Here is a 14988-nt window from a genome sequence, read left to right as displayed (position 1 = left end):
GCAAGGAGAAAAGAAAAGGTCGCAAAAAAGTGTAAGTCCCTAAATGTATTCATTATTTCTTAATTGCTTACATTTGTGTCTTGAACTTGTAATTTTAAATTCAAGACTAAGTGTATTGAGCTTCCAACTCTAACTTCATGACTAAATATCCTAAATTTTTGAGCTTGTAACTCTAAGTTAAGGATTAAGTGTCCTTAACTTTTGAGATTGTAAGTCTAAGTTCAGGACTAAGTGTCCTTAACTTTTTAACTTGTAACTGTAAGTTAAGGACTACCTGTCCTTAATTTTTGAATTTGTAACTCTAACTTCAGGACCAAGTGTGCTTAATTTTTGAACTTCCACTCTAAGTTCAGGACCAATTGTCCTTAACTTATGAGCTTGTTACTCTAAGTTCATGACTTTAATTTATGAGCTTGTAAGTCTAAGTTCAGGACCAAGTGTCCTTAACTTTTGAACTTGTAACTGTAAGTTAAGGACTACCTGTCCTTAATTTTTGAATTTGCAACTCTAACTTCAGGACCAAGTATCCTTAATTTTTGAACTTTCACTCTAAGTTTAGGACTAATTGTCCTTAACTTATGAGCTTGTTACTCTAAGTTCAGGACTAATTGTCCCTTAATTTATGAGCTAGTAAGTCTAAGTTCAGGACCAAGTGTCCTTAACTTTTGAACTTGTAACTGTAAGTTAAGGACATCCTGTCCTTAATTTTTGAATTTGCAACTCTAACTTCAGGACCAAGTGTCCTTAATTTTTGCACTTCCACTCTAAGTTTAGGATCAATTGTCCTTAACTTATGAGCTTGTTACTCTAAGTTCAGGACTTTAATTTATGAGCTTGTAAGTCTAAGTTCAGGACCAAGTATCCTTAACTTTTGAACTTGTAACTGTAAGTTAAGGACTACCTATCCTTAAATTTTGAATTTCCAACTCTAACTTCAGGACTAAGTGTCCTAAACTTATGACCTTGTTACTGTAAGTTCAGGACCAAGTGTCCTTAATTAGGAATTGAGGACTAACTTATAAACTTTCTAACTTTGATATTTTCAAAATTTTTAGGGGACAAACTGATATATATGCTGAGGATAATGGTGTGAGAAAGAATCCATATAAATTGTACCATCAAAAAATCAGTAGCAAAATGTTCTTCCTTGAGCTTGCAGATAGTAGCTTTGTACTTGATGATAAGGTTTGATAATTCACAAGGCATTTGTTTTCTTTTTTCTTAATTTATTGTTTTTTAATTATTTATGATTGATGGATTTTTTTATTTTTTTGCCTTTTTATGAAGCATATTGACATTGCCCTGTATTATTTGAGAAAGAAGGAATGCTACCACTCTTGCGCCCATCCTTTTCGTTGCACAACTACAGATATACTTTTTGATAACTATATGCTAATTGTGTATAAGGATTTCAATGAAGATGCTTCAGATTTGTTTTGGTGTGATGATAATCAGTTGGTTCTCACATCATATGTGTAGGGTGACAATCGTAGATGTGGAATTGCTTGGACAGAAGTTGACAAAATCTTTTTTCCATGTCGGCTTCCTTCAGAAGATAATGATGTTGTGACATATTTTCTTTTGGGGGTATTGGACTTGAATGAGAGAAAGATTGATGTGTACGATTCCATATATAGTGAGCCATATGAGCAAGAAATGAAACACATTGAAATGTATGCACGCATTATCCCCCACTTGCTAAAGTTCTCACAGTTTGAGAAAAATCACAAGTCTTTTGGAAATGCATTCAACAAATTTAATATTCAGTGGCAAAGATCACCACACCAAACTGGATCGTACGTGTTGTCATTTGCTATATAATTTATATGTACTTTAGATTTATTTTATTAAAGATATTGTTTAATAGACTCCATATTTTTCTTAGGACTGATTGTAGTGCATTCCTAATCAAGTACGTGGAGTTGTTGATGATGGGAAAGGATGTAGAGAAATTCCAACCTGAGGACATATCAAACTTCAGAAAAGAACTTGCAGCAAATCTTTGGGCACATGGAGAGTGAAAAAGAAATTCTGGTTATGATACACCACCAAAAAATGTCGGCGACGACTATGATAGTGAAAATGAAACTTCTTGCCCAAAGGAACTGTAGTGTAGTTGTAAAGAAAGTCAGCTGTAGTGGAATTGGTATAAAATTGCTGTAAAGAATCCATATGAATTCTGAAATATCCTGTAAATTGTCACAAGGCACTTTATTTTTTTTTGCATAGCATAATGTTTTGTTCACAGCTATGCTAAATTACAGTTTCAGCAGTAATATGAAGGCATCGTATTATTAATTTCTTTCTTTCTGTTAACTATTGATTTGTCCATTTTTTCACAGTTTTAAAGGGCCAATATTTGATTAAATTATCTTGAAGTTTTTAGAAATTCAAAGCAACACACATTGATTGTTGTAGAACTTCAGAATCTGTTAACTACATCCTTATTTGTTAAAGAATGAAAATAATATTCAAGACATATTTTTTTAAATGTGCTAAACTTCTGGAATATAGACAATAAACTGAGATTTTCAGAAGTTAAGGATATTTTAGAAATTTATGTCCTATATATTAGATTCATACTTCAAATATTCAGGACGTTTCAAAAAATTATGTCCTGAAGTCTACTTGTACCAATCTCATTTTAAAAATAAGATGTAGCAAGCTGTGTTTAGCAAGCTGCAGATGTCAAGTTTTATAACTACTGATTTGTCCATTTTAAATTGCCAGTTTTTTTAAATCTGTAGAGATATAGCAAAAGATACATTGATTGTTGTAGAACTTCAGGACATTATGTTCATAAACGTCCTGATTTGTTGAAGGATGAAAATAATATTCAGGACATATTTTTCTGAAATGTCCTGAACTTCTGGAAATCTAGATAATAATCTGAGATTTCCAGAAGTTAAGGACATTTTAGAAATTTATGTCCTTAATATTAGATTCATACTTGAAATTTTCAGGACTTGTAAAATATTATGTCCTTAAGTTTTACTTGTACCAATCTGATTTTAAAAATAAAGATGTAGCAAGCTGCAGGCGTCAAATTATATAAAGAAAAGGACTTTCTTGTTTACTTACGGCAAGAATAAAATCTCATAAACAATAATTGGTCCGACAAAGGTAAATTGAACTCCCAGAAAAAGAAAAAGAAACAAAGAGCACGTAAGCGCAAAGAAACTTTGAAAATTCAGGACATCTTTTATATAACCATCTGCTAATGTTTACTTGCTCAAATAAAAACAATCTAAATGAATCCAATTTATAGCAAAAACTTAAAAGAGTAGATAAACATAAGTGGATATATCTATTATTCTTTATGCTTCCTTGAAAATGGATGGACTGTCGGAGAATATATACAAGATGTTCTATTATGACCAATTCTTCTGCAACGACCACATTTGAATGTTATTTTTGATGATTCGGTAGCTGAAATATGTCTTTTCTTCTGCCTTCTACCTGGCGGGACTTTAAAATCTGGAGGTTTAATAATTTGTGACTTAACACTCTCTGGTACAATCCAAGAATCCGTATGTCCTACAGGATGTATTTGTCTTTCATATGTTTTCAGCTAAGATTCCTTTAAGTACCAGTCAGAGCAAAAATTAGACTTCTTGATGTTTCTCTTCTTGATAGCTGCAATTGCATGTATACATGGTAATTCATCAAATTGAAACTGAAAACAATCACATGTTCTTTTATTTAAGTCCACCAAGAAAGTAATTCCTTCTTCCTCAACTCTAGAATGCCATGAATCAACAGGGAAGACCTTCAAAGTTGAAAAACTATAAGTTAGTACATTATGTTAAATTATCATTAAAATAATAAGCTAAAGTAAGAACATAATACTTACATTTAAAGTAAAAGCTAAATATATCTTTTTCTTCAATTCCTCTTCTACCCAACAAGAAACGTCATAAAAAGTTTCTTTTGCTTTATTTTTTCTTTCATAAAACCAACATTGTAGCTTCACTTGGATAAAATCCATCATTCTTAATATAGGCAACTCCCTTGCTTCTAATAGCACAGAATTCATTGACTCAACTATGTTTGTTGTGAGCATGTCATATCTTCGTCGTGGACTACAAGAACGTTCCCACCTTTCTGGTGGTTCTTCCATCAAGTAGTCAAAAGTCTTCTTATCAACTTTTGTTATATCTGACATGTATAGATCAAATTCTTTGCGCTTGTATACTCTTGCAGCACTTTGGAAAAGTTTAATGACCTCACTTTTCACTTTCCTTCGCTTTAGGTTCTGCTCCAAATGATAGATACAAATCCCATGGTGGCTTTCAGGATATACCTTTGCAATGCCATGTGCAATAGATTGATGCTTGTCCGATAAAAAAATTAAATTGTCACGGCTCCCAATTGCATTGCGAAGCTCACTAAAGTATCACTCATAGGAATTGTTATTTTCAGATTCTGCAATTCCAAAGGCTAGTGGGAATATTTGGTTATTTGCATCCTTTGAAACTAAAATCATTAAAGCAACACGATATTTTGACTTCAAAAAAGTTGCATCAATAACAATCACTGGTCTACAATGATTCCAACCAGCTATTGATGATCCATATGCATAAAACATAAAAAGAAACCTGAAAATACAGTTTAACAGAAGGTTAAAAATACAGGACACCAAATCCTTAACATTTACACTGCACACATTAAAGTTAAGGACATCTTGTCCTTAATATTTTCACTGCACACATCAAAGTTAAGGACATCTTGTCCTTAACTTTTACAATGCACACATCAAAGTTAAGGACACCATGTCCTTAATATTTTCACTACACATATTAAAGTTAAGGACACAATGTCCTAACATTTTCAGTGCATACATCAAAGTTAAGAACAACTTGTCCTTAACTTTTAGAATGCACACATCAAAATTAAGAACACCATGTCCTTAACTTTTAGAATGCACACATCAAAGTTAAGGACATCATGTTCTTATCATTTTCACTGCACACATCAAAGTTAAGGACACCGTGTCCTTAATATTTTTACTACACACATCAAAGTTAAGGACACCATCTCGTTAACTTTTTCATTGCACACATCAAAGTTAAGGACACCATATCCTTAACATTTTCACTGCACACAGCAAAGTTAAGGACACAATGTCCTTAACTTTTTCACTGCACACATCAAAGTTAAGGACACCATGTCCTTAACTTTTACAATGCACACATCAAAGTTAAGGACACCATGTCCTTAAGTTTTTCACTACACACATCCAAGTTAAGGACACCATGTCCTTTATATTTTCACTGCACACATCAAAGTTAAGGACAACTTGTCCTTAACCTTTACAATGCACACATCAAAGTTAAGGACACCATGTCCTTAACTTTTACAATGCACACATCCAAGTTAAGGACAACTTGTCCTTAACTTTTACAATGCACACATCAAAGTTAAGGACACCATGTCCTTAACTTTTACAATGCACACATCCAAGTTAAGGACACCATGTCCTTAACTTTTTTAATGCACACATCAAAGTTAAGGACACCATGTCCTTAACTTTTTCACTGCACACATCCAAGTTAAGGACACCATGTCCTTAACATTTTCACTGCACACATCAAAGTTAAGGACACCATGTCCTTAACATTTTCATTGCACACATCCAAGTTAAGGACACCATGTCCTTAACTTTTTCATTGCACACATCCAAGTTAAGGACACCATGTCCTTAGCTTTTTCACTGCACACATCAAAGTTAAGGACACCATGTCCTTAACATTTTTGCACATATCCAAGTTAAGGAAACCATGTCTTAAAGTTTATAAAATAGACTAATAAACTCTTTTTGATTGTTTACCTGTTGTTGTCGTCTATCTTTATGTTAGTGTATGTTCCCGAATTTTTACTTTTCATCATATACAAGTATGAAGACAATAATTCATAATTCTCTTCAGGACTTCCTCTTATTAAAGCTGAAGCACGTTGAATAACACGCCATGCCTTGTGATAACCAATGTCTAGTCCATGCAGTTTTTGCATTTCTGCCATGACAAAGGCTGGTGTAACTTCAAACCTTGGGTCTCGAAGATTGTCGATAATGTAACCACTAATCAACTTTGAAGTTGCATGCCTTTGATCAGCTTTCATAGTGTTAACTAAGCAGTCATGATTTTTCTCAATCTTTACTATCTTGAATAGTGTTGAATCTTTAATTTTGAAAGCACGCACACACCACCCACACCTATCATCATTGCATTTCAACGAATATCTTGTTGAGCTTGATATAACAACCTTGAATTCAAAATGTCCTTTAATTTCTATATTGGAAAAATAGTTAATTATACTCTCTTTTTTTGTCAAATATTGATCCCACTTTTATTTTATCCAACGAAGCATTTTCTTTTAATATCGTAGTTGGGGATTCTTTTTGTTTCGAATTTGAGCTTCGTCTAGTTAGTTGAGTAAAGGTTTTTTCAGCACCTTCTTCTATTACCGGTGCACTCTCTAAGACTTGAATACCCAAAGCTTGTTCGTTGTCAATCTCTATAATGCTTTGTCCTTCCACTTGAATAGAATCAAATATTTGAAGCACCTCTTCAGTTATTGGTTGAGCTTCAACCACATCTATTTCCATTATCTGTTGGCATTTGTCTTGATTGTGTTGTTGAGTTTTTATATTGACATGTTCAAAGGTGCTTGTAGAACCAAAAACTCTTTCTGAAATATCAACAATGAAACGACAGCCCTTGAAGAGTGAATGCCTTTTTAGTAACTCTATACATGTGTGAAGATCTAAATCTTTGGATACAAGCATTCCCTTGCTTGTTCCCAGATTGATATCAAACCATATCATTGCTTCAAACTTGTCTCTATCCAATTCAATAACTTCAAAGACCTGGTTAATGAAATTTTCAAATCGAATTGCCTCAGGTACTAGAACAAGCTTTGTTTGATGATCAAGATACTTATAGTCTGCAGTCCATCTATCATTAAAAGCAACTATAATACATATTGTATCCATCCTGCAAGTCAAGAAAATGGGAAATTCAGGACATATTTATACAACAATAGTGAAGTTAAGGACAAGATGTCCTAAACTTTATCAATACAAGTTGCAAAACACAGGACACTATGTCCTTAATATTTAGAACAACAGTCATGAAGTTAAGGATATCATGTCCTAAACTTTATCAATACAAGTTGCAAATACATGACACTATGTCCTTAATATTTACACAGTAGTCATGAAGTTAAGGACATCAAGTCCTAAACTTTATTAGTACAAGTTACAAAAACAAGACACTATGTCCTTAATTTTTACACAGTAGTCATGAAGTTAAGGACATCATGTCCTAAACTTTATCAGTACAAGTTGCAAAAATAGGACACTATGTCCTTAACTTTGATGTGTGCAGTCAAAATGTTAAGGACATGGTGTCCTTAACTTGGATGTGTGCATTGTAAAAGTTAAGGACATGGTGTCCTTAACTTTGATGTGTGCATTGTAAAAGTTAAGGACAAGCTATCCTTAACTTTGATGTGTGCATTGTAAAAGTTAAGGACAAGCTGTCCTTAACTTTGATGTGTGCAGCGAAAATTTTAAGGACAAGTTGTCCTTCACTTTGATGTGTAAAGTGAAAATATTAAGGACATGGTGTCCTTAATATTTAGAACAACAGTCATGAAGTTAAGGACATCGTGTCCTTAACTTTATCAATACAATTTGCAAATACAAGACACTATGTCCTTAATATTTAGAACAACAGTCTTGAAGTTAAGGACAACGTGTCCTTAACTTTATTAATACAAGTTGCAAAACACAGGACACTTTGTCCTTAATATTTTTTAGAACAACAGTCATGTTAAGGACACCAAATCCTTAACATTATGTCCTCAATATTTACAGAACAATCACAGAGTTAAGGACGCGATGTCCTTAACGTTATCAATACAGAAAAGAAAAAAAATCAAATTCCTAGCATCTTATTCTTCAGTAACGAAATAAAAATCCACACAAACACACAAAAGTATATAGAGATATCTGAAACTTTAGAACTTACTGTAATTTTATGGTGAATTTTGGACGAGAAAGTTGAATTCTGAACTTAGACTGGAAGTTTTAAATCGGAAGAGAAGCTTCTGCAATTTTGGACGATCATAATAATTCTCTGCACGTAAGTTTGCACGTAAGTTTGAGCTGCTGCTGATCATAAATAAGGAGCGTATGTATTAGCGAAATCCTATATAGCAGAAGGCTATTTTCGTTCGGGTGGGTAAAAGCTTTTTAAAGCAGTGGTTAAAGACTAAATATATTTAAAACAATAATTTAAAAATAAATACATGTGTTATTAGTAGCTATCTGTGCACATCCCCTTTTCCTTTTAGTATATTTTCCTTTTAAGTAAAAGCTTATTAGTGGCTATCTGTGCACATCCCCTCTTCCTTTTAGTATAGTTTCCTTTTAAGTAAAAGCTCTCCCGCAGTCTCTCCTGTTCACGGGTCACCTTCCCTCCCTAATTTCTCTGTTACTTTTTGTATCAATTGAGCCTTAATGGCTTCTCTCAGAATTCAATTTTCTCAATTGGGTTTTCTACAAAAACTACACTTTTCAAGAACCCAACTCAATCTTTCAATAAGGAAGCAGAAAACTGCGTGTAGTTTGAGAAATGGACCGAGAAAACCTATGTGGAGGTCAAGGGTGTTGTCCACAGAGGCAATACAAGCTGTCCAGTCTCTGAAATTAGCCAAATCACCTGAAAAAATGGAGGAGGTTTTGAAAATCAAACTTAGTAGGCTATTGAAGGCTGACGTGTTGGACACCTTAACTGAGCTGCAAAGGCAAAATGAGGTTCACTTGGCTCTCCAGGTATTTTCAACATAACTTCTTTCATCTCTTTCTGATATAGGAGCCCTAGCTGATATGAAGCTACTTTTTTCTCTTCGTTGAAAGTAGAGTGACTCTTTTTTGCTCCCTGTTGTCTTACAAGTATGTTCTTAGGTTTGAGACATATTAGAGGGACGTATTTAGCCAAAAACTCAATTGCATTCGCTGAATTACAAGTTTTGGTTAATGATTACAGTTTTTGACTGTTAGAAAGCAAAAAGGAAAGGTGGAGTAAATAGTTTTGATGTAGACAAAAAGTTTTTGATATAGCTAGTTAAGCTATGCCTTGATGCAAATGGATGCTTTTTCTCTTTTCTTTTTGAGCAAGTCCTATACTCTATACTCTATACCTTCGAAGATCATTTGAGATCTATAGGAGACCGGTGGCACTGAGGATCATGATCATTATTTAAAAAGGTATAGAGTATGGGTTAAGAATCAAACTGTATTAGTAGGAAGCATGAGGAATATTTGAAAGCAGTTAAGATAGTAATTATGTCCATAGACAAAATTGAACATGTAAAAAGATTTTCAAGGAAGCTTATTAGTTGTATTAGCTTTGCTTTGGCTTCAATCTTTTTGAATTGGGTCTTTTAAGGTGATTAGTGTGACCTTGTTTTACGAATTTGGATTCTTTTTGGAAAAGGATTAGTGCTTGTGCTGCGGTATGCTATGCACATTCTGCAATGAGCCTGAAATTGCATGTCTGCTCTTGCTCTTCTTCAGCTTGTAATGTTTTAGAGAAGTTTGGTAGCTTCCAATGTGTATCTTTATTTTAATCTATGGGGTTCAAACTTTGGAAGACCAAAATAAATTCCATAGAAACATGTCCAAAGCCGATCTTTTTCTGAAACTTTCTTTAACCACCCATTGATTCTGTTGTTAGGGATGAATACTACCAATTTTTATTTGTATATGATGTCGATTCATTAGTTTACTTTGTAATCAGCTCATCCCTTCTAGTACTATAATTCAAAAGGTTATACGGCTTTGGAATTCCTTTTTATCTTTTCTTTTGTTTGAAACACATACTGTCTGAGACTACAGTTCTATGTGATGGCTTAAAATGCAATTTGATTGCATAAATTAATAACCTCAGGCAGGTCAGTTTCCTATAAATGATCAAATAGAGGATTTGAGCTTTGGGTGGGTGGCTTTTTTTGGGGGGGGTGGGGGTGGGGGGAGAAGAAATGCAATGCTCTACAAAAATAGAAGACTTTTAACCTATACTTTCAGGGAAAATGACAAAAATGGTCTGTTAAGATTGAGGGTAGGTTCAAAGTAGACCATTAAGTATGCACTGCACAGATTTGGTGCTTTAAACCAAAAGTTAAAATTTTTAGTTTCCGTCAAATATTTAGCGAACTCTATCTGTTAGATTGACGGGAACTACGAAAAGGGGAAATTAGCAGGAACTCACATTTAGAGGTACAATTTTTGTAGTTTCTGCTATTTTCGATTTAGTTTAGAGTCTGGTGCAGCTTTTTAGTGTGTAATTTTGGCTAATTTTTTATATCTTTTTGGTCTCTAGTGCAGTTTTTGTGTTGCAATTTTTAGGATTTGATGGGACTTTCCTGGTATTTAAGGTTTATTTTTTTTTCCCCACAGTTTCCATCAAATCTAACTAACATAAATTTTTAAATAGATTTAGTTTAGAGTCTGGTGCAGCTTTTTAGTGTGTAATTTTGGCTTATTTTTTATATCTTTTTGGTCTCTAGTGCAGGTTTTGTGTTGCAATTTTTAGGATTTGATGGGACTTTCCTGGTATTTAAGGTTTATTTTTTTCCCCACAGTTTCCATCAAATCTAACTAACATAAATTTTTAAATATTTGATGGAGACTAGAAGTGTTAACTTTCGACAAACTTAAAGGACCAAAAGTGCGTAGTGCATATTTAAGGGACTATTTTGAACCTACCCTCAAACATAAGGGACCATTTTTGTCATTTTCTCTACAATTTGACGATGAAATGTTATTTTTCCATTTAATTTAATAGGCAGAGGAATATCTTTCATGACATGGTTACGAAGATGTTGACTATATGTCTCTTGTAATGCTAGACTAGTTAGTTTTTTATAAATGAGAAACACGTATTCTTGTTATAGAACAACTCAGTGTTACTTATCTGTGTTTCTATTAACCTTCTTTTGGGGGTTGAGGGGTTGGTGGGGCTGCCTGGGAGGGTGCTGGACGTAATGTCTGAACTTAGCTCTTCTACATGTTGACGTTTGCTTCTCATTTGACGTTTTTGACTGTTTGAGCACGGTCATGCATAGATGTGGCAGCTTAAGATTTGCTTCTCACTTTGTTGTGTCTTAGCATTCAGACTTTAACACCCCCCAACTTAAAATGTGATCATGATCAACTTGATCTAGTAAAACCTTTGATTCTGATTTTGAAGATGCAGGCTAGACTGATTAAAATCCCATACTTTGTGGAGGAAAGCATATTAGATATGGATAAAAAGACCAATATATAGCTCTTTCTTTCTACTTCTGTTTTCTCTTCTTGCCTATCATGAAAATATCTGCTCATGGCTTCCTCCCATCTTAATACTTCTCCTTATTTTTCTTAAATGTGCATTTATCTGAAAACTATCAGGGTTCAGGTGTTCAACTTTGTCAGGAATGAGGAGTGGTATGTACCAGATTTATCTGTGTTCAATAGTATGATAATGATGCTGGGAAAAAACAAATTGATTGGAATGGCTGAACAACTCTTTGTGGACATGACGAAGGAGGGCTTACAACTAGATAGCAGAACCTATACAGAGTTTATCGGGGCATACTTTAGAGTAGATCTCGTAGAGAAGGCAATGGAAATGTATGAACTGATGAAGAAATCAGGATTCCTCCCAGATAAATTGACTATGAGTATTTTGATAAGGAGCCTTCAAAAGGCCCAAGAGAAAGAGCTTGTGGCTAGAGTAAAGAAAGAATGCGCCGACTATATTGACTATCCAGAGAAATTTCTAAAAGAAATTGAAAGTACCAATGTAAGTAGATCAACTCCCTCTAACGAATATCAATTTTTCATACATGGAGTTATAGTTTACTGCTATATGTGTTCTCCAATACCCTGTCATTCTGGTATGCTCTTCGACCTCTGCACTGTGGCTTAAATTTTTTCTTCATTCCTCTTCATAAAATCTTTTTATTTATTCCTATGTCATGCTAAAGTCCACGTTCATTTGTAGCCATGCCATCACCACTTGAAGGAGGTAGCATTAAGTGGCCAATGCTATTTTTATACATGATTTTTCTGGTAGACGAAGCTTAGGATAAGGTCCAAACTAAAATTGGGTTAGTGCCCATGCTTGTCCTAAAACTTTGGGTTTTTGGGATAATCCAAATAGGAATTGGGTGGGAATCATTGTAAAACCATAACTTAAGGATAAAGTTGTAGAACTAAAATGTTGGTGATAACATTTCTTGTTAAGACTAGCGTGGGGAAAGGTAACAATCAACATAGTTAGTGCCTTACTAAGTAAAGATTAGATGAGGAATCTAAAACAAAATTCAGAAAAGATGTGGATATTTTGATCTAGGGGTCAAGTGGCTAGCAAATCTTTGTCGAGAGAGATTTGAATGGATGTGTGGATAGAAATAGTGACAGATTTGGCCGAGACGTTACCAGGACTAAAAGGTAGGATAATTTAAAGTTTGCTCTAAGTTATGATTTTTAGCCAACACCTAAATGGAGAGAACACAACTTGATAACACTTAACTATTTACGATGTCTCCTGCGGGGACGGAAATCAAAATCGGGCAGGATTTGCTCAATCAAAGACAGTTCTAGAGATAACCATAGTCAAATAGACTTCTTCCTTATTGAAAGAAGTGACATGATCACATGTACGAACTGTAAGGTTATACCAAGAAAAGCTCTAGAACAATTGGAGGAGATTCAGTTACCTAGAACTGTAGGCTTACACCGGAAATCTGTGTTGAGCTAATACTTCTTTACACAAGTCAGAAGTGGACTAGCAAATAGTGATAAGATGAGGTCCTAATCCTATGATGTATGTTATTGTGCTAATTGACGCAAATTAGCAAGGATTCAACAAAAACTAGAACTATGGAGAATCACCCTAGAAAGTAAAGGTTTTAAGATGAGTAGAAGTAAGAATATATGCACTACAAGTTCATCCTTCACAAGATTAATGAAGTTGAGTTGGGATTAAATCAATTGTTGTGCCTACATGCAGTAAATTGAAGCATCTAGGCTCAAATGGCAGGATAGGTTAAGATGTAACCTCGATCTGGATTCCTAGGGCGCCCACGAAGGTGTGCTTTTTTGCATGGCTAGCGGCAAGGGGAGTGATTTTGACTGCTGAAAATCTCCGAAAGAGGGGAATTACACTTGTTAGTTGGTGCTACATGTGTAAAAGCTCAGGAGAAGAAGTTGATCACCTTATGTTGCATTGCCCGGTGTCCTCAGCTTTGTGGAGGGCAATCCTGAATCTCTTTGGTGTTCAATGGGTGATGCCAAGCACTGTAAAGGAAATGTTATATAGCTGGGGCAGTTTCCGTAGAAGAAGAAAGCAAAAGGCGTGGAAATTCGCTCCGTTAACTCTCATGTGGGTAGTATGGGGGGAGAGAAATAGGAGAGCTTTTGAGGAGATTGAGTCTCCTTTTTCACATCTTAAGAATAGCCTTTTATCTTTGATCGCTTTTTGGTGCACTCACTTAGCCCCTACTTGTATAGAAGATTGGGCGTCTTTTGTAGAGAATCATGTTCTGATGTAAATTCTCTACGTCTTTGGTATACTTTGTGTACACGGGAGTTCTCTCCCTTTTGATTAATACAATTTACCTTATCAAAAAAAAGGTTAAGATGTAATACATAATTAAAATAGGATGGCTGACGAAGGAATGTTACGAGAGTGCTACGTCATAGGAAAATATCTACCAAAGTGAAAGACAAGTTCTTTTTTTTAATGTAGTTATCTACAACAACAACAAACCCAGTATAATCCCACGAGTGGGATATGAGGAGGGTAGTGTGTACGCAGACCTTACCCCTACCTTAAGGGTAGAGAGGCTGTTTCCGATAGACCCCCAGCTCAAGGAAAGAAAAAGCAATCAATACAGCAAGACAATAAGAAAACAAGCAGTAACCATAACAGGATAATAAGAGAACAAGCATTATCGACAACAATATAATAAGAAAACATGTAGTAGTCAAGGCTGTCAATAACCGAAATACAAGGCAACGATTAGTTAAGGTGAGACTAGATGGGATTGCGGTGCCAAGATGCAAAAACTTTAGATATCTAGGTTCATTATTTCAATAGAATGGAATGATAGATGAAGATGTTACCTATAGGATTATAATCGGATGGTTGAAGTGGAGAAATGCTGATACGAATTTAAAATGCGGAAGACAAGAAATTAAAGACCAGGGATATAATTTGAGAATAGACCCAACAAAGTAATAATTGAAAAACAATTGATATAATCAATCACCCAATAATTATATAACAAAGTGAACCTAAACTATAGGAATATCTTCAAGTGGAAGTGTGATTCCACTTGAAGAACACACCTTGAATAAAGTTGTCATCAACAATGGCAAATTAACATTACATCTCTCAAAAGAGTATTCATCATTCATCAAAATAGTCTACCCTAAAATGAAAGTCGTAAGGCTATTTATACTAGAGTGGGTATTTGGCTACAAATGACCCAAATACCCCTAAGCTAATTATAAGGAGCTAAGTATAGTCACTTATTACAAGTATAGCCTCCAATTGCGTGTAGTCTTCAATTGATGGTAAATGACACTCATAACCACCCAATTGTGGAAGTAGCCATCAATTGACATTCAAAGCGCGTGTTGGCTATCTTGGGCCGTATCATACTCCATTCTTGAAAAGAATTCGTCCTCGAATTCAAACCTTGCAACACATGAAAAGGAATAAGTACAAGTATAAACTCATCAAGAAGCATATATATGCATGGTAAAGATAAGTCAAGAAAGTGCCCATGCATTGTTTTGACCCAATTCTTCCTAATAGGTACAAAGACTCCTCTAAAAACGATATACAAAACATCATCACATGGAATCATAAAATTTTCCAAGTAAGCACAAAGTATGACTCCTATGAACTTAACAAACAAGGGAAATGA

General features: G+C 34.6%; 1 protein-coding gene across 3 annotated transcripts in view; it reads left to right on the top strand.

Annotated features, from left to right (window-relative positions):
* Positions 1 to 8404: 8404 nt before the first annotated feature.
* Positions 8405 to 14988, top strand: part of LOC107770871 (protein THYLAKOID ASSEMBLY 8-like, chloroplastic) — a 29288-nt gene continuing 22704 nt past the window's right edge. Inside the window, exons 1-2 of one of the 3 annotated variants that reach the window (XM_075229680.1) lie at positions 8405 to 8839; positions 11466 to 11852. In XM_075229680.1, the coding sequence (XP_075085781.1) occupies positions 8525 to 8839; positions 11466 to 11852 (702 nt within the window). In that variant the 5' untranslated portion in view covers positions 8405 to 8524. Of the gene's footprint in view, positions 8840 to 11458; positions 11853 to 14988 lie in introns of all 3 variants that reach the window. The other 2 variants (XM_016590206.2, XM_075229681.1) reach the window with 2 other exon arrangements.

The sequence above is a fragment of the Nicotiana tabacum genome, chromosome 14 (assembly GCF_000715075.1).
Source record: "Nicotiana tabacum cultivar K326 chromosome 14, ASM71507v2, whole genome shotgun sequence".
In the NCBI taxonomy this organism is placed as follows: Eukaryota; Viridiplantae; Streptophyta; class Magnoliopsida; order Solanales; family Solanaceae; genus Nicotiana; species Nicotiana tabacum.
The sequence above is the reverse complement of the archived record's forward strand: the minus strand, read 5'-3'. Positions and strand labels throughout refer to the sequence as shown.